At 39.2% G+C, this 20,685-nt stretch overlaps 1 protein-coding gene across 1 annotated transcript; it reads left to right on the top strand.

Annotated features, from left to right (window-relative positions):
• On the top strand, positions 1–11,790 carry LOC111946347 (integumentary mucin A.1-like; the record flags this gene model as incomplete). Its single annotated transcript, XM_023949003.1, has 2 exons — positions 1–428; positions 11,749–11,790. Coding segments are annotated over exons 1-2 (351 nt in total), but the record flags the coding sequence as incomplete, so codon positions are not given.
• Positions 11,791–20,685: the final 8,895 nt, after the last annotated feature.

The raw sequence follows: 20,685 nt of genomic DNA on the forward strand, positions 1-20,685 counted from the left end.
CTTTTTCATCAACCAATTTGGAATCTTTAGAAACAACGCCTGCAATATTTGAACAAACAACATTCTTCGTCACTTCTTCAACTACACCTGAAGCTACATCAACTACAGCAACAACAGAGATGACCACACCTTATAAACAAGAAAGCACAGAAGCAATACTTTCAACTACTCCAACTACAGAAAATGTTGCAACAGCAACCACTTCTTCATCAACCAAAGTCAAACTGGTAGAAACAACGCCTGCAATATTTGAACAAACAACATTCTTCGTCACTTCTTCAAATACAGCTGAAGCTACATCATCTACAGAAACCACAGAGAAGACCACACTTTATATATCAGAAAGCACAGAAACAATATTTTCATCTACTCCAACTACACCCAATGTTGAAACAGCAACCACGTCTTCATCAACCATATTTGTACCTGTAGAAACAACTACTGCAAGATTTAAACAATCAACACATTTAGTCACTTCTTCAACTACAGCTGAAGCTACATCATCTACAGCAACAACAGGGAAGACCACACCTTATATACCAGAAAGCACAGAAACAATACTTACATCTACTCCAACAACAGAAAATGTTGCGAAAGCAACCACTACTTCATCAACCATATTTGTACATGCAGAAACATCTCCTGCAATATTTGAGCAATCAACACATTTAGTCACTTCTTTAACTACAGCCGAAGCTACACCATCTACGGCAACAACAGAGATTACCACACCTTATAAACCAGAAAGCACAGAAGAAATACTTTCATCTACTCCAACTACAGCAAATGTTGCAACAGCAATCACTACTTCATCAACCACATTTGAACCTTTAGAAACAACTCCTGCAATATTTGAGCAATCAACACATTTAGTCACTTCTTCAACTACAGCAGAAGCTACACCAGCTACAGCAACCACAGAGAAGACCACACCTTATATACCAGAAAGCACAGAAACAATGCTTTCAACTACTCCAACAACAGCAAATGTTGCAACAGTATCCACTTTTTCATCAATCAATTTGGAATCTTTAAAAACAACGCCTGCAATATTTGTACAACCAACATTCTTCGTCACTTCTTCAAATACAAATGAAGCTACATCATCTACAGCCACCACAGAGAAGACCACAGCTTATATACCAGAAAGCACAGACACAATACTTTCATCCACTCCAGCAACAGAAAATGTTGCTTCAGCAAGCACTTCTTCATCAACCAATTTGGAATCTTTAGAAACAACTCCTGCAATATTTGAGCAATCAACACATTTAGTCACTTCTTCAACTACAGCAGAAGCTACATCATCTACAGAAACCACAGAGAAGACCACACCTTATATACCAGAAAGCACAGAGACAACACTTTTATCTACTCCAACTACAGAAAATGTTGCAACAGCAGCCACTTCTTCATCAACCATATTTGTACCTGTAGAAACAACTCCTGCAATAATTGAACAAACAACACATTTAGTCACTTATTCAACTAGAGCTGAAGCTACATCATCTACAGCAACGAAAGAGACGACCACACCTTATAGGCCAGAAAGTACAGAAACAATACTTTCATCTACTCCAACTACAGAAAATCTTGTATCAGCAATCACTATTTCATCAACCAATTTGCAATCTTCAACGCCTGCAATATTTGAACAAACAACATTCTTCGTCACTTCTTCAGCTACAGCTGAAGCTACATCATCTACAGAAACCACAGAGAATACCACACCTTATATACCGGAAAGCACTGAGACAATACTTTCATCTACTCCAACTACAGAAAATGTTGCAACAGCAGCCACTTCTTCATCAACCATATTTGTACCTGTAGAAACAACTACTGTAAGATTTGAACAAACATCACATTTAGTCACTTCTTCAACTACAGCTAAAGCTACATCATCTACAGCAACGAAAGAGACGACCACACCTTATAGGCCAGAAAGTACAGAAACAATACTTTCATCTTCTCCAACTACAGAAAATGTTGTATCAGCAACCACTTCTTCATCAACCAATTTGCAATCTTTAGAAACAACGCCTGCAACTTTTGAACAAACAACATTCTTCGTCACTTCGTCAACTACAGCTGAAGCTACATCATCTACAGAAACCACAGAGATGACTACACCTTATATACCGAAAAGCACTGAGACAATACTTTCATCTACTCCAACTACAGAAAATGTTGCAACAGCAACCACTTCTTCATCAACCAAAGTCAAACTGGTAGAAACAACGCCTGCAATATTTGAACAAACAACATTCTTCGTCACTTCTTCAAATACAGCTGAAGCTACATCATCTACAGAAACCACAGAGAAGACCACACCTTATATATCAGAAAGCACAGAAACAATATTTTCATCTACTCCAATTACAGAAAATGTTGCAACAGCAGCCACTTCTTTATCAACCATATTTGTACCTGTAGAAACAACTAATGCAATATTTGAACAAACAACACATTTAGTCACTTCTTCTACTACAGCTGAAGCTACATCATCTACAGAAACCACAGAGAAGACCACACCTTATATACCAGAAAGCACAGAAACAATACTTTCATCTACTTCAACTACAGCAAATGTTGCAACAATATCCACTTTTTCATCAACCAATTTGGAATCTTTAGAAACAACGCCTGCAATATTTGAACAAACAACATTCTTCGTCACTTCTTCAAATACAGCTGAAGCTACATTATCTACAGAAACCACAGAGACGACCACACCTTATAAACAAGAAAGCACAGAGTCAATACTTTCATCCACTCCAATTACAGAAAATGTTGCAACAGCAGCCACTTCTTCATCAACCATATTTGTACCTGTAGAAACAACTACTGTAAGATTTGAACAAACAACACATTTAGTCACTTCTTCAACTACAGCTGAAGCTACATCATCTACAGCAACAACAAAAAAGACCACACCTTATATACCGGATAGCACAGAGACAATACTTTCATCTACTTCAACAACAGAAGATGTTGCAACAGCAACCACTACTTCATCAACCACATTTGAACCTTTAGAAACAACTCCTTCAATATTTGAACAAACAACATTCTTAGTCACTTCTTCAACTACACCTGAAGCTACATTATCTACAGAAACCACAGAGACGACCACACCTTATAAACAAGAAAGCACAGAGTCAATACTTTCATCCACTCCAATTACAGAAAATGTTGCAACAGCAGCCACTTCTTCATCAACCATATTTGTACCTGTAGAAACAACTACTGTAAGATTTGAACAAACAACACATTTAGTCACTTCTTCAAATACAGCTGAAGCTACATCATCTACAGAAACCACAGAGAAGACCACACCTTATATATCAGAAAGCACAGAAACAATATTTTCATCTACTCCAACTACACCCAATGTTGAAACAGCAACCACGTCTTCATCAACCATATTTGTACCTGTAGAAACAACTACTGCAAGATTTAAACAATCAACACATTTAGTCACTTCTTCAACTACAGCTGAAGCTACATCATCTACAGCAACAACAGGGAAGACCACACCTTATATACCAGAAAGCACAGAAACAATACTTACATCTACTCCAACAACAGAAAATGTTGCGAAAGCAACCACTACTTCATTAACCATATTTGTACATGCAGAAACATCTCCTGCAATATTTGAGCAATCAACACATTTAGTCACTTCTTTAACTACAGCCGAAGCTACACCATCTACGGCAACAACAGAGATTACCACACCTTATAAACCAGAAAGCACAGAAGAAATACTTTCATCTACTCCAACTACAGCAAATGTTGCAACAGCAATCACTACTTCATCAACCACATTTGAACCTTTAGAAACAACTCCTGCAATATTTGAGCAATCAACACATTTAGTCATTTCTTCAACTACAGCAGAAGCTACACCATCTACAGCAACCACAGAGAAGACCACACCTTATATACCAGAAAGCACAGAAACAATGCTTTCAACTACTCCAACAACACCAAATGTTGCAACAGTATCCACTTTTTCATCAATCAATTTGGAATCTTTAAAAACAACGCCTGCAATATTTGTACAACCAACATTCTTCGTCACTTCTTCAAATACAAATGAAGCTACATCATCTACAGTCACCACAGAGAAGACCACAGCTTATATACCAGAAAGCACAGACACAATACTTTCATCCACTCCAGCAACAGAAAATGTTGCTTCAGCAAGCACTTCTTCATCAACCAATTTGGAATCTTTAGAAACAACGCCTGCAATATTTAAACAAACAACATTCTTTGTCACTTCTTCAAATACAGCAGAAGCTACATCATCTACAGAAACCACAGAGAAGACCACACCTTATATACCAGAAAGCACAGAGACAACACTTTTATCTACTCCAACTACAGAAAATGTTGCAACAGCAGCCACTTCTTCATCAACCATATTTGTACCTGTAGAAACAACTCCTGCAATAATTGAACAAACAACACATTTAGTCACTTATTCAAGTAGAGCTGAAGCTACATCATCTACAGCAACGAAAGAGACGACCACACCTTATAGGCCAGAAAGTACAGAAACAATACTTTCATCTACTCCAACTACAGACAATCTTGTATCAGCAATCACTATTTCATCAACCAATTTGCAATCTTTAGAAACAACGCCTGCAATATTTGAACAAACAACATTCTTCGTCACTTCTTCAGCTACAGCTGAAGCTACATCATCTACAGAAACCACAGAGAATACCACACCTTATATACCGGAAAGCACTGAGACAATACTTTCATCTACTCCAACTACAGAAAATGTTGCAACAGCAGCCACTTCTTCATCAACCATATTTGTACCTGTAGAAACAACTACTGTAAGATTTGAACAAACATCACATTTAGTCACTTCTTCAACTACAGCTAAAGCTACATCATCTACAGCAACGAAAGAGACGACCACACCTTATAGGCCAGAAAGTACAAAAACAATACTTTCATCTTCTCCAACTACAGAAAATGTTGTATCAGCAACCACTTCTTCATCAACCAATTTGCAATCTTTAGAAACAACGCCTGCAACTTTTGAACAAACAACATTCTTCGTCACTTCGTCAACTACAGCTGAAGCTACATCATCTACAGAAACCACAGAGATGACTACACCTCATATACCGGAAAGCACTGAGACAATACTTTCATCTACTCCAACTACAGAAAATGTTGCAACAGCAGCCACTTCTTCATCAACCATATTTGTACCTGTAGAAACAACTCCTGCAATATTTGAACAAACAACACATTTAGTCACTTCTTCAACTAGAGCTAAAGCTACATCATCTACAGCAACAACAGAGACGACCCCACCTTCTAAACCAGAAGGCACAGAAACAATACTTTCATCTACTTCAACTACAGCAAATGTTGCAACAGTATCCACTTTTTCATCAACCAATTTGGAATCTTTAGAAACAACGCCTGCAATATTTGAACAAACAACATTCTTTGTCACTTCTTCAACTAGAGCTGAAGCAACATCATCTACAGCAACCACAAAAAAGACCACACCTTATATGCCGGAAAGCACAGAGACAATACTTTCATCTACTTCAACAACAGAAGATGTTGCAACAGCAACCACTACTTCATCAACCACATTTGAACCTTTAGAAACAACTCCTTCAATATTTGAACAAACAACATTCTTAGTCACTTCTTCAACTACAGCAACAAAAGAGATGACCACACCTTATAAACAAGAAAGCACAGAAGCAATACTTTCATCTACTCCAACTATAGAAAATGTTACAACAGCAACGACATCTTCATCAACCAGATTTGTACCTGTAGAAACAACTACTGCAATATTTGAACAAACAACACATTTTGTCACTTCTTCAAATACAGCTGAAGCTACATCATCTACCGAAACCACAGAGAATACCACACCTTATATACCAGAAAGCACAGAGACAATGCTTTCAACTACTCCAACAACACCAAATGTTGCAACAGTATCCACTTTTTCATCAATCAATTTGGAATCTTTAAAAACAACGCCTGCAATATTTGTACAACCAACATTCTTCGTCACTTCTTCAAATACAAATGAAGCTACATCATCTACAGTCACCACAGAGAAGACCACAGCTTATATACCAGAAAGCACAGACACAATACTTTCATCCACTCCAGCAACAGAAAATGTTGCTTCAGCAAGCACTTCTTCATCAACCAATTTGGAATCTTTAGAAACAACGCCTGCAATATTTAAACAAACAACATTCTTTGTCACTTCTTCAAATACAGCAGAAGCTACATCATCTACAGAAACCACAGAGAAGACCACACCTTATATACCAGAAAGCACAGAGACAACACTTTTATCTACTCCAACTACAGAAAATGTTGCAACAGCAGCCACTTCTTCATCAACCATATTTGTACCTGTAGAAACAACTCCTGCAATAATTGAACAAACAACACATTTAGTCACTTATTCAAGTAGAGCTGAAGCTACATCATCTACAGCAACGAAAGAGACGACCACACCTTATAGGCCAGAAAGTACAGAAACAATACTTTCATCTACTCCAACTACAGACAATCTTGTATCAGCAATCACTATTTCATCAACCAATTTGCAATCTTTAGAAACAACGCCTGCAATATTTGAACAAACAACATTCTTCGTCACTTCTTCAGCTACAGCTGAAGCTACATCATCTACAGAAACCACAGAGAATACCACACCTTATATACCGGAAAGCACTGAGACAATACTTTCATCTACTCCAACTACAGAAAATGTTGCAACAGCAGCCACTTCTTCATCAACCATATTTGTACCTGTAGAAACAACTACTGTAAGATTTGAACAAACATCACATTTAGTCACTTCTTCAACTACAGCTAAAGCTACATCATCTACAGCAACGAAAGAGACGACCACACCTTATAGGCCAGAAAGTACAAAAACAATACTTTCATCTTCTCCAACTACAGAAAATGTTGTATCAGCAACCACTTCTTCATCAACCAATTTGCAATCTTTAGAAACAACGCCTGCAACTTTTGAACAAACAACATTCTTCGTCACTTCGTCAACTACAGCTGAAGCTACATCATCTACAGAAACCACAGAGATGACTACACCTCATATACCGGAAAGCACTGAGACAATACTTTCATCTACTCCAACTACAGAAAATGTTGCAACAGCAGCCACTTCTTCATCAACCATATTTGTACCTGTAGAAACAACTCCTGCAATATTTGAACAAACAACACATTTAGTCACTTCTTCAACTAGAGCTGAAGCTACATCATCTACAGCAACAACAGAGACGACCCCACCTTCTAAACCAGAAGGCACAGAAACAATACTTTCATCTACTTCAACTACAGCAAATGTTGCAACAGTATCCACTTTTTCATCAACCAATTTGGAATCTTTAGAAACAACGCCTGCAATATTTGAACAAACAACATTCTTTGTCACTTCTTCAACTAGAGCTGAAGCAACATCATCTACAGCAACCACAAAAAAGACCACACCTTATATGCCGGAAAGCACAGAGACAATACTTTCATCTACTTCAACAACAGAAGATGTTGCAACAGCAACCACTACTTCATCAACCACATTTGAACCTTTAGAAACAACTCCTTCAATATTTGAACAAACAACATTCTTAGTCACTTCTTCAACTACAGCAACAAAAGAGATGACCACACCTTATAAACAAGAAAGCACAGAAGCAATACTTTCATCTACTCCAACTATAGAAAATGTTACAACAGCAACGACATCTTCATCAACCAGATTTGTACCTGTAGAAACAACTACTGCAATATTTGAACAAACAACACATTTTGTCACTTCTTCAAATACAGCTGAAGCTACATCATCTACCGAAACCACAGAGAATACCACACCTTATATACCAGAAAGCACAGAGACAATACTTTCATCTACTCCAACTACAGAAAATGTTGCAACAGCAACCACTTCTTCATCAATCATTTTGGAATCTTTAGAAACAATGCCTGCAATATATGAACGAACAACATTCTTTGTCATTTCTTCAAATTCAGCTGAAGCTACACCATCTACAGCAACAACAAAGAAGACCACACTTTATAAACCTGAAAGCACAGAAACAATAATTTCATCTACTCCAACAACAGAAGAAGTTTCAACAGCAATCACTACTTCATCAACCACATTTGAACCTTTAGAAACAACTCCTGCAATATTTGAGCAATCAACACATTTAGTCACTTCTTCAACTACAGCCGATGCTACATCCTCTACAGTAAAAACAGAGATGACCACACCTTATATACGACAAAGCACAGAAGCAATACTTTCATCTACTCCAACTACAGCAAATGTTGCGACAGTATCCACTACTTCATCAACCACATTTGAACTGGTAGAAACAACACCTGCAAGATTTGAGCAATCAACACATTTAGTCACTTCTTCAACTACAGCAGAAGCTACACCATCTACAGCAACCACAGAGAAGACCACACCTTATATACCAGAAAGCACAGAGACAATACTTTCATCTACTCCAACTACAGAAAATGTTGCAACAGCAACCACTTCTTCAATCATTTTGGAATCTTTAGAAACAATGCCTGCAATATATGAACAAACAACATTCTTTGTCACTTCTTCAAATTCAGCTGAAGCTACATCATCTACAGCAACCACAGAGAAGACCACACCTTATATACCAGAAAGCACAGAAACAATACTTTCATCTATTCCAACTACAGATAATATTGCAACAGCAACCACTACTTCATCAACCATATTTGTACCTGTAGAAACAACTCCTACATTATTTGAACAAACAACACATTTTGTCAAGTCTTCAACTACAGCTGAAGCCACACCATCTACAGCAACAACAGAGATTACCACACCTTATATACCAGAAAGCACAGAAGCAATACTTTCATCTGCTCCAACAACAGAAAATGTTGCAACATTATCCCCTTATTCATCGACCACTTTTAGACCTTCAGAAAGAGCAACTCCAATATTTGGCCAATCAACTCTTGGAGTTAGTTCTAGAGCAACAGCTGAGACCACTCCTAATCCAACAACTCCTTCTGCAACAGCAATGTTAGGTCTGAGTACAGCAAAACCAACAACTGAAACAACACAAGCTGGATCTAGTTCTACAACCGAAGTTCAACATCCAACAAGCACTGCTGTGACAACTCTTTCAAAATTTACACCATCAACTGCATCATCAACTCCACTTACCTTCATGACTACATCAGCAACAACAACTTCTACAGCCGCAGTAAATTTAAAGAAAAAGAGAGTAACCTTCAGATCTGATGGAGAGACATTCACAACTGATTTGCAGATTCCATCATCAATAGCCTTTAAACAGCGGGCTAACCTGATCAAGTCTAAAGTAAGTTTGTATTGTTTTTGTTTTTTTTATTAAGAAAATGTGTATTACAACAGCATTTTTTCTGCTGATTGCTAGATAAACATATTCTTGGGATCTAAAAGTGAGCCTTCATTAAAAGGTTCTGTTTTTCAAATGTACATTATATTTACTACATCAAAGGGGACATTGATTGAGAGAAAAAATGACAAGCATCTTTTCTCTTCAATAATTAAAAAGCTCACCTAAAAGGCAAGTCATCAGGTTTGCATTTTTGCAAAGCAAACATTTATGTCACATCACTAAGTAAACAAAATTTGAAAGGAAAAGTTTAAAAGAGGAAAAGTTTAGATCAAAAAACATATTAAGTCAAACTTTTCAGACAATCAAGAGAAACATTGTTTCTAGTATATGTATAACTACATGATATTTTCTTTCTACAGCTTGAGCCATTCTTTAGACCGGCCTTCGCCTCATTCAACTACTTAATAGTGATATTCTTCAGGTATTTTAACAAGCTTTTATTTTGTCTCTAAAACAAAACTTTAGTTTTTAAACTTCAATGACTTTTGTCCTTAACCTTTTTTGTATTACTTTTGCAGCAAGGGGTCGATTGTCAACACCATGGAAGTTGCATTTATTTCAACATCGGTTCCAAGCAACACAGATATCATCAATGTCCTAATTGATGCTGCATCAAATATAACAGAATTCAACATTTCCATTGACTCCATCACTGTGGATGATGAATGTAAGAAATATATTAATTTCTAATACTGTAAAAATGTTTCGGGTTTATATGTCAAACTAAGTCTTAATATTTTTTTGAATAGATAACATTTCTTCAACCTCGACAACCCAAGCTGACACAACAAGCATTATGACTTCCATTTTAACATTAACAACATTACAAAACAAGAAAACATTTAACCAAACAACAGCTCTAATCACTTCTCCAAACAGAGTTGAAGAAATCTCAACAAAAAAATCCTTGTTTACGACTCCCTATACTCAAGTAAGCAAAGCTTCTTTTGCCTCATCTGCTTCAACAACAGAATATGTAAGTACACTTACAGCTTCATTGCCCACATTCAAACCTGAAGAAAACACAGCTATAATACTAGAAACAACAGTCACGCCCAATACTCCACCAGGCACAGCTTCATTAGCTTCACCTGCCACATCAACCACTGGTGCATTGACAACGTTAAAACCTATAGAAAGAATTTCTGCAACATTGAACAGAACAGCAGTTGCTGTCACTTCTGCAAACACAGCAGAAACATCCTCATACACTGCAGCAACCACGTTCCCAACACTGAATACACCAACTGGCACAGCTTCAGTAGCTTCATCTGCCACTTCAACCACTGCTGCTATGACGACGTTAAAACCTATAGAAAGAACAACTGCAACATTGAACCAAACAACAAACGAGGTCATTTCTGCAACAACAGCTGAAACTACTTTAGTCACAGCAACAGCAGAGATCACAACACCTAATACACCAACAAGCACAGCTTCATTAGCTTCATCTGGCACATCAACCAGTGCTGCTATGACAACGTTAAAACCTATAGAAAGAACAACTGCAACATTGAACCAAACAACAGTTGCTTTCACTTCTGCAAACACAGCTGAAACGTCCTCAAACTCACCAACAACAGAGATCACAACACCTAATACACCAACAAGCACAGCTTCAGTAGCTTCATCTGCTTCTTCAACCACTGCTGCTATGACGACGTTGAAACCTATAGAAAGATCAACTGCAACATTGAACCAAACAACAAACGAAGTCATTTCTGCAACAACAGCTGAAACTACTTTAGTCACAGAAACAGCAGAGATCACAACAACTAATACACCAACAAGCACAGCTTCATTAGCTTCATCTGCTTCTTCAACCACTGCTGCTCTCACATTAAAACCTATAGAAACAACTATTGCAAAATTTAACCAAACAACAAACAAAGTCATTTCTGCAACAACTGCTGAAACTACTTTAGTCACAGCAACAGCAGAGATCACAACAACTAATGCACCAACAAGCTCAGCATCAGTAGCTTCATCTGCCACATCAACCACTGCTGCTATGACGACGTTGAAACCTATAGAAAGATCAACTGCAACATTGAACCAAACAACAAACAAAGTCATTTCTGCAACAACAGCTGAAACAACTTTAGTCACAGAAACAGCAGAGATCACAACACCTAATACACCAACAAGCACAGCTTCAGTAGCTTCATCTGCCACATCAACCACTGCTGCTATGACGACGTTGAAACCTATAGAAAGATCAACTGCAACATTGAACCAAACAACAAACGAAGTCATTTCTGCAACAACAGCTGAAACAACTTTAGTCACAGCAACAGCAGAGATCACAACACCTAATACACCAACAAGCACAGCTTCAGTAGCTTCATCTGCTACTTCAACCACTGCTGCAATGACAACGTTGAAACCTCTAGAAAGATCAACTGCAACATTGAACCAAACAACAAACGAAGTCATTTCTGCAACAACAGCTGAAACCACTTTAGTCACAGCAAAAGCAGAGATCACAACACCTAATACCCCAACAAGCACAGCTTCAGTAGCTTCATCTACTACTTCAACCACTGCTGCAATGACAACGTTAAAACCTATAGAAAGAACTATTGCAACATTGAACCAAACAACAAACGAAGTCCTTTCTGCAACAACAGCTGAAACTACTTTAGTCACAGCAACAGCAGAGATCACAACAACTAATACACCAACAAGCACAGCTTCAGTAGCTTCATCTGGCACATCCACCACTGCTGCTATGACGACGTTAAAACCTATAGAAAACACTACTGCAACATTGAACCAAAAAACAGTTTCTTTCACTTCTGCAAACACAGCTGAAACGTCCTCAAAGTCACCAACAACAGAGGTCACAACACCTAATACACCAGCAAGCACAGTTTCAGTAGCTTCATCTGCTTCTTCAACCACTGCTGCTATGACGACGTTAAAACCTATAGAAAGAACACCTGCAACATTGAACCAAACAACAGTTGCTTTCACTTCTGCAAACACAGCTGAAACGTCCTCAAACTCACCAACAACAGAGATCACAACACCTAATACACCAACAAGCACAGCTTCAGTAGCTTCATCTGCCTCATCAACCACTGCTGCATTGACGACGTTAAAACCTATAAAAACAACTACTGCAACATTGAAAAGAACAGCAGGTGCTTTCACTTCAGCAACAACAATGGAAACTTCTATCGTCACAGCAAACGCAGAGATCACAACACCTAATACACCAACAAGCACAGCTTCATTATCTTCATCTGGCACATCAACCACTGCTGCTATGACGACGTTAAAACCTATAGAAAGAACAACTGCAACATTGAACCAAACAACAAACGAAGTCATTTCTGCAACAACAGCTGAAACCACTTTAGTCACAGCAAAAGCAGAGATCACAACACCTAATACCCCAACAAGCACAGCTTCAGTAGCTTCATCTGCTACTTCAACCACTGCTGCAATGACAACGTTAAAACCTATAGAAAGAACTATTGCAACATTGAACCAAACAACAAACGAAGTCCTTTCTGCAACAACAGCTGAAACTACTTTAGTCACAGCAACAGCAGAGATCACAACAACTAATACACCAACAAGCACAGCTTCAGTAGCTTCATCTGGCACATCCACCACTGCTGCTATGACGACGTTAAAACCTATAGAAAACACTACTGCAACATTGAACCAAACAACAGTTTCTTTCACTTCTGCAAACACAGCTGAAACGTCCTCAAACTCACCAACAACAGAGGTCACAACACCTAATACACCAACAAGCACAGTTTCAGTAGCTTCATCTGCTTCTTCAACCACTGCTGCTATGACGACGTTAAAACCTATAGAAAGAACAACTGCAACATTGAACCAAACAACAGTTGCTTTCACTTCTGCAAACACAGCTGAAACGTCCTCAAACTCACCAACAACAGAGATCACAACACCTAATACACCAACAAGCACAGCTTCTGTAGCTTCATCTGCCACATCAACCACTGCTGCTATTACGACGTTAAAACCTATAGAAAGAACAACTGCAACATTGAACCAAACAACAAACGAAGTCATTTCTGCAACAACAGCTGAAACTACTTTAGTCACATCAACAGCAGAGATCACAACACCTAATACACCAACAAGCACAGCTTCAGTAGCTTCATCTGCCACATCAACCACTGCTGCTATGACGACGTTGAAACCATTAGAAAGATCAACTGCAACATTGAACCAAACAACAAACGAAGTCATTTCTGCAACAACAGCTGAAACTACTTTAGTCACAGCAACAGCAGAGATCACAACACCTAATACACCAACAAGCACAGCTTCAGTAGCTTCATCTGCCACATCAACCACTGCTGCCATGACGACGTTGAAACCTATAGAAAAAACTATTGCAACATTGAACCAAACAACAAACAAAGTCATTTCTGCAACAACAGCTGAAACCACTTTAGTCACAGCAAAAGCAGAGATCACAACACCTAATACCCCAACAAGCACAGCTTCAGTAGCTTCATCTACTACTTCAACCACTGCTGCAATGACAACGTTAAAACCTATAGAAAGAACTATTGCAACATTGAACCAAACAACAAACGAAGTCCTTTCTGCAACAACAGCTGAAACTACTTTAGTCACAGCAACAGCAGAGATCACAACAACTAATACACCAACAAGCACAGCTTCAGTAGCTTCATCTGGCACATCCACCACTGCTGCTATGACGACGTTAAAACCTATAGAAAACACTACTGCAACATTGAACCAAAAAACAGTTTCTTTCACTTCTGCAAACACAGCTGAAACGTCCTCAAAGTCACCAACAACAGAGGTCACAACACCTAATACACCAGCAAGCACAGTTTCAGTAGCTTCATCTGCTTCTTCAACCACTGCTGCTATGACGACGTTAAAACCTATAGAAAGAACACCTGCAACATTGAACCAAACAACAGTTGCTTTCACTTCTGCAAACACAGCTGAAACGTCCTCAAACTCACCAACAACAGAGATCACAACACCTAATACACCAACAAGCACAGCTTCAGTAGCTTCATCTGCCTCATCAACCACTGCTGCATTGACGACGTTAAAACCTATAAAAACAACTACTGCAACATTGAAAAGAACAGCAGGTGCTTTCACTTCAGCAACAACAATGGAAACTTCTATCGTCACAGCAAACGCAGAGATCACAACACCTAATACACCAACAAGCACAGCTTCATTATCTTCATCTGGCACATCAACCACTGCTGCTATGACGACGTTAAAACCTATAGAAAGAACAACTGCAACATTGAACCAAACAACAAACGAAGTCATTTCTGCAACAACAGCTGAAACCACTTTAGTCACAGCAAAAGCAGAGATCACAACACCTAATACCCCAACAAGCACAGCTTCAGTAGCTTCATCTGCTACTTCAACCACTGCTGCAATGACAACGTTAAAACCTATAGAAAGAACTATTGCAACATTGAACCAAACAACAAACGAAGTCCTTTCTGCAACAACAGCTGAAACTACTTTAGTCACAGCAACAGCAGAGATCACAACAACTAATACACCAACAAGCACAGCTTCAGTAGCTTCATCTGGCACATCCACCACTGCTGCTATGACGACGTTAAAACCTATAGAAAACACTACTGCAACATTGAACCAAACAACAGTTTCTTTCACTTCTGCAAACACAGCTGAAACGTCCTCAAACTCACCAACAACAGAGGTCACAACACCTAATACACCAACAAGCACAGTTTCAGTAGCTTCATCTGCTTCTTCAACCACTGCTGCTATGACGACGTTAAAACCTATAGAAAGAACAACTGCAACATTGAACCAAACAACAGTTGCTTTCACTTCTGCAAACACAGCTGAAACGTCCTCAAACTCACCAACAACAGAGATCACAACACCTAATACACCAACAAGCACAGCTTCTGTAGCTTCATCTGCCACATCAACCACTGCTGCTATTACGACGTTAAAACCTATAGAAAGAACAACTGCAACATTGAACCAAACAACAAACGAAGTCATTTCTGCAACAACAGCTGAAACTACTTTAGTCACATCAACAGCAGAGATCACAACACCTAATACACCAACAAGCACAGCTTCAGTAGCTTCATCTGCCACATCAACCACTGCTGCTATGACGACGTTGAAACCATTAGAAAGATCAACTGCAACATTGAACCAAACAACAAACGAAGTCATTTCTGCAACAACAGCTGAAACTACTTTAGTCACAGCAACAGCAGAGATCACAACACCTAATACACCAACAAGCACAGCTTCAGTAGCTTCATCTGCCACATCAACCACTGCTGCCATGACGACGTTGAAACCTATAGAAAAAACTATTGCAACATTGAACCAAACAACAAACAAAGTCATTTCTGCAACAACAGCTGAAACCACTTTAGTCACAGCAAAAGCAGAGATCACAACACCTAATACCCCAACAAGCACAGCTTCAGTAGCTTCATCTGCTACTTCAACCACTGCTGCAATGACAAAGTTAAAACCTATAGAAAGAACTATTGCAACATTGAACCAAACAACAAACGAAGTCCTTTCTGCAACAACAGCTGAAACTACTTTAGTCACAGCAACAGCAGAGATCACAACAACTAATACACCAACAAGCACAGCTTCAGTAGCTTCATCTGGCACATCCACCACTGCTGCTATGACGACGTTAAAACCTATAGAAAACACTACTGCAACATTGAACCAAAAAACAGTTTCTTTCACTTCTGCAAACACAGCTGAAACGTCCTCAAAGTCACCAACAACAGAGGTCACAACACCTAATACACCAGCAAGCACAGTTTCAGTAGCTTCATCTGCTTCTTCAACCACTGCTGCTATGACGACGTTAAAACCTATAGAAAGAACACCTGCAACATTGAACCAAACAACAGTTGCTTTCACTTCTGCAAACACAGCTGAAACGTCCTCAAACTCACCAACAACAGAGATCACAACACCTAATACACCAACAAGCACAGCTTCAGTAGCTTCATCTGCCTCATCAACCACTGCTGCATTGACGACGTTAAAACCTATAAAAACAACTACTGCAACATTGAAAAGAACAGCAGGTGCTTTCACTTCAGCAACAACAATGGAAACTTCTATCGTCACAGCAAACGCAGAGATCACAACACCTAATACACCAACAAGCACAGCTTCATTATCTTCATCTGGCACATCAACCACTGCTGCTATGACGACGTTAAAACCTATAGAAAGAACAACTGCAACATTGAACCAAACAACAAACGAAGTCATTTCTGCAACAACAGCTGAAACCACTTTAGTCACAGCAAAAGCAGAGATCACAACACCTAATACCCCAACAAGCACAGCTTCAGTAGCTTCATCTGCTACTTCAACCACTGCTGCAATGACAACGTTAAAACCTATAGAAAGAACTATTGCAACATTGAACCAAACAACAAACGAAGTCCTTTCTGCAACAACAGCTGAAACTACTTTAGTCACAGCAACAGCAGAGATCACAACAACTAATACACCAACAAGCACAGCTTCAGTAGCTTCATCTGGCACATCCACCACTGCTGCTATGACGACGTTAAAACCTATAGAAAACACTACTGCAACATTGAACCAAACAACAGTTTCTTTCACTTCTGCAAACACAGCTGAAACGTCCTCAAACTCACCAACAACAGAGGTCACAACACCTAATACACCAACAAGCACAGTTTCAGTAGCTTCATCTGCTTCTTCAACCACTGCTGCTATGACGACGTTAAAACCTATAGAAAGAACAACTGCAACATTGAACCAAACAACAGTTGCTTTCACTTCTGCAAACACAGCTGAAACGTCCTCAAACTCACCAACAACAGAGATCACAACACCTAATACACCAACAAGCACAGCTTCTGTAGCTTCATCTGCCACATCAACCACTGCTGCTATTACGACGTTAAAACCTATAGAAAGAACAACTGCAACATTGAACCAAACAACAAACGAAGTCATTTCTGCAACAACAGCTGAAACTACTTTAGTCACATCAACAGCAGAGATCACAACACCTAATACACCAACAAGCACAGCTTCAGTAGCTTCATCTGCCACATCAACCACTGCTGCTATGACGACGTTGAAACCATTAGAAAGATCAACTGCAACATTGAACCAAACAACAAACGAAGTCATTTCTGCAACAACAGCTGAAACTACTTTAGTCACAGCAACAGCAGAGATCACAACACCTAATACACCAACAAGCACAGCTTCAGTAGCTTCATCTGCCACATCAACCACTGCTGCCATGACGACGTTGAAACCTATAGAAAAAACTATTGCAACATTGAACCAAACAACAAACAAAGTCATTTCTGCAACAACAGCTGAAACCACTTTAGTCACAGCAAAAGCAGAGATCACAACACCTAATACCCCAACAAGCACAGCTTCAGTAGCTTCATCTGCTACTTCAACCACTGCTGCAATGACAAAGTTAAAACCTATAGAAAGAACTATTGCAACATTGAACCAAACAACAAACGAAGTCCTTTCTGCAACAACAGCTGAAACTACTTTAGTCACAGCAACAGCAGAGATCACAACAACTAATACAACAACAAGCACAGCTTCAGTAGCTTCATCTGGCACATCCACCACTGCTGCTATGACGACGTTAAAACCTATAGAAAACACTACTGAAACATTGAACCAAACAACAGTTTCTTTCACTTCTGCAAACACAGCTGAAACGTCCTCAAACTCACCAACAACAGAGGTCACAACACCTAATACACCAACAAGCACAGTTTCAGTAGCTTCATCTGCTTCTTCAACCACTGCTGCTATGACGACATTAAAACCTATAGAAAGAACAACTGCAACATTGAACCAAACAACAGTTGCTTTCACTTCTGCAAACACAGCTGAAACGTCCTCAAACTCACCAACAACAGAGATCACAACACCTAATACACCAACAAGCACAGCTTCAGTAGCTTCATCTGCCACATCAACCACTGCTGCATTGACGACGTTAAAACCTATAAAAACAACTACTGCAACATTGAAAAGAACAGCAGTTGTTTTAACTTCAGCAACAACAATGGAAACTTCTATCGTCACAGCAACAGCAGAGATCACAACACCTAATACACCAACAAGCACAGCTTCATTATCTTCATCTGGCACATCAACCACTGCTGCTATGACGACGTTAAAACCTATAGAAAGAAAAACTGCAACATTGAACCAAACAACAAACGAAGTCATTTCTGCAACAACAGCTGAAACTACTTTAGTCACAGCAACAGCAGAGATCACAACACCTAATACAACAACAAGCAAAGCTTCAGTAACTTCATCTGCCACATCAACCACTGCTGCTCTCACATTAAAACCTACAGAAAGAACTATTGCAACATTGAACCAAACAACAGTTTCTTTCACTTCTGCACGTACAGCTGAAACGTCCTCAAACTCACCAACAACAGAGATCACAACACCTAATACACCAACAAGCACAGCTTCAGTAGCTTCATCTGCCACATCAACCACTGCTGCCATGACGACGTTGAAACCTATAGAAAGAACTATTGCAACATTGAACCAAACAACAAACAAAGACATTTCTGCAACAACAGCTGAAACTACTTTAGTCACAGAAAAAGCAGAGATCACAACACCTAATACACCAACAAGCACAGCTTCAGTAGCTTCATCTGCTACTTCAACCACTGCTGCAATAACGATGTTAAAACCTATAGAAAGATCAACTGCAACATTGAACCAAACAACAAACGAAGTCATTTCTGCAACAACAGCTGAAACTACTTTAGTCACAGCAACAGCAGAGATCACAACACCTAATACACCAACAAGCACATCTTCATTAGCTTCATCTGGCACATCAACCACTGCTGCTATGACAACGTTAAAACCTATAGAAAGAACAACTGCAACATTGAACCAAACAACAGTTGCTTTCACTTCTGCAAACACAGCTGAAACGTCCTCAAACTCACCAACAACAGAGATCACAACAACTAATACACCAACAAGCACAGCTTCAGTAGCTTCATCTGCTTCTTCAACCACTGCTGCTATGACGACGTCGAAACCTATAGAAAGATCAACTGCAACATTGAACCAAACAACAAACGAAGTCATTTCTGCAACAACAGCTGAAACTACTTTAGTCACAGAAACAGCAGAGATCACAACAACTAATACACCAACAAGCACAGCTTCATTGGCTTCATCTGCTTCTTCAACCACTGCTGCTCTCACATTAAAACCTATAGAAACAACCATTGCAAAATTTAACCAAACAACAAACAAAGTCATTTCTGAAACAACTGCTGAAACTACTTTAGTCACAGCAACAGCAGAGATCACAACAACTAATGCACCAACAAGCTCAGCATCATTAACTTCATCTGCCACATCAACCACTGCTGCATTGACGACGTTAAAACCTATAGAAACAACTACTGCAACATTGAAAAGAACAGCAGTTGCTTTCACTTCAGCAACAACAGTGGAAACTTCTATCGTCACAGCAACCGCAGAGATCACAACACCAAATACACCAACAAGCACAGCTTCAGTAGCTTCATCTGCCACATCAACCACTGCTGCTATGACGACGTTGAAACCTATAGAAAGATCAACTGCAACATTGAACCAAACAACAAACGAAGTCATTTCTGCAACAACAGCTGAAACCACTTTAGTCACAGCAAAAGCAGAGATCACAACACATAATACCCCAACAAGCACAGCTTCAGTAGCTTCATCTGCTACTTCAACCACTGCTGCAATGACAACGTTAAAACCTATAGAAAGAACTATTGCAACATTGAACCAAACAACAAACGAAGTCCTTTCTGCAACAACAGCTGAAAGTACTTTAGTCACAGCAAAAGCAGAGATCACAACACCTAATACCCCAACAAGCACAGCTTCAGTAACTTCATCTGCCACATCAACCACTTCTGCTCTCACATTAAAACCTACAGAAAGAACTATTGCAACATTGAACCAAACAACAGTTTCTTTCACTTCTGCACGTACAGCTGAAACGTCCTCAAACTCACCAACAACAGAGATCACAACACCTAATACACCAACAAGCACAGCTTCAGTAGCTTCATCTGCTTCTTCAACCACTGCTGCTATGACGACGTTAAAACCT

The sequence above is a fragment of the Oryzias latipes genome, chromosome 18, assembly GCF_002234675.1.
Source record: "Oryzias latipes chromosome 18, ASM223467v1".
In the NCBI taxonomy this organism is placed as follows: domain Eukaryota; kingdom Metazoa; phylum Chordata; class Actinopteri; order Beloniformes; family Adrianichthyidae; genus Oryzias; species Oryzias latipes.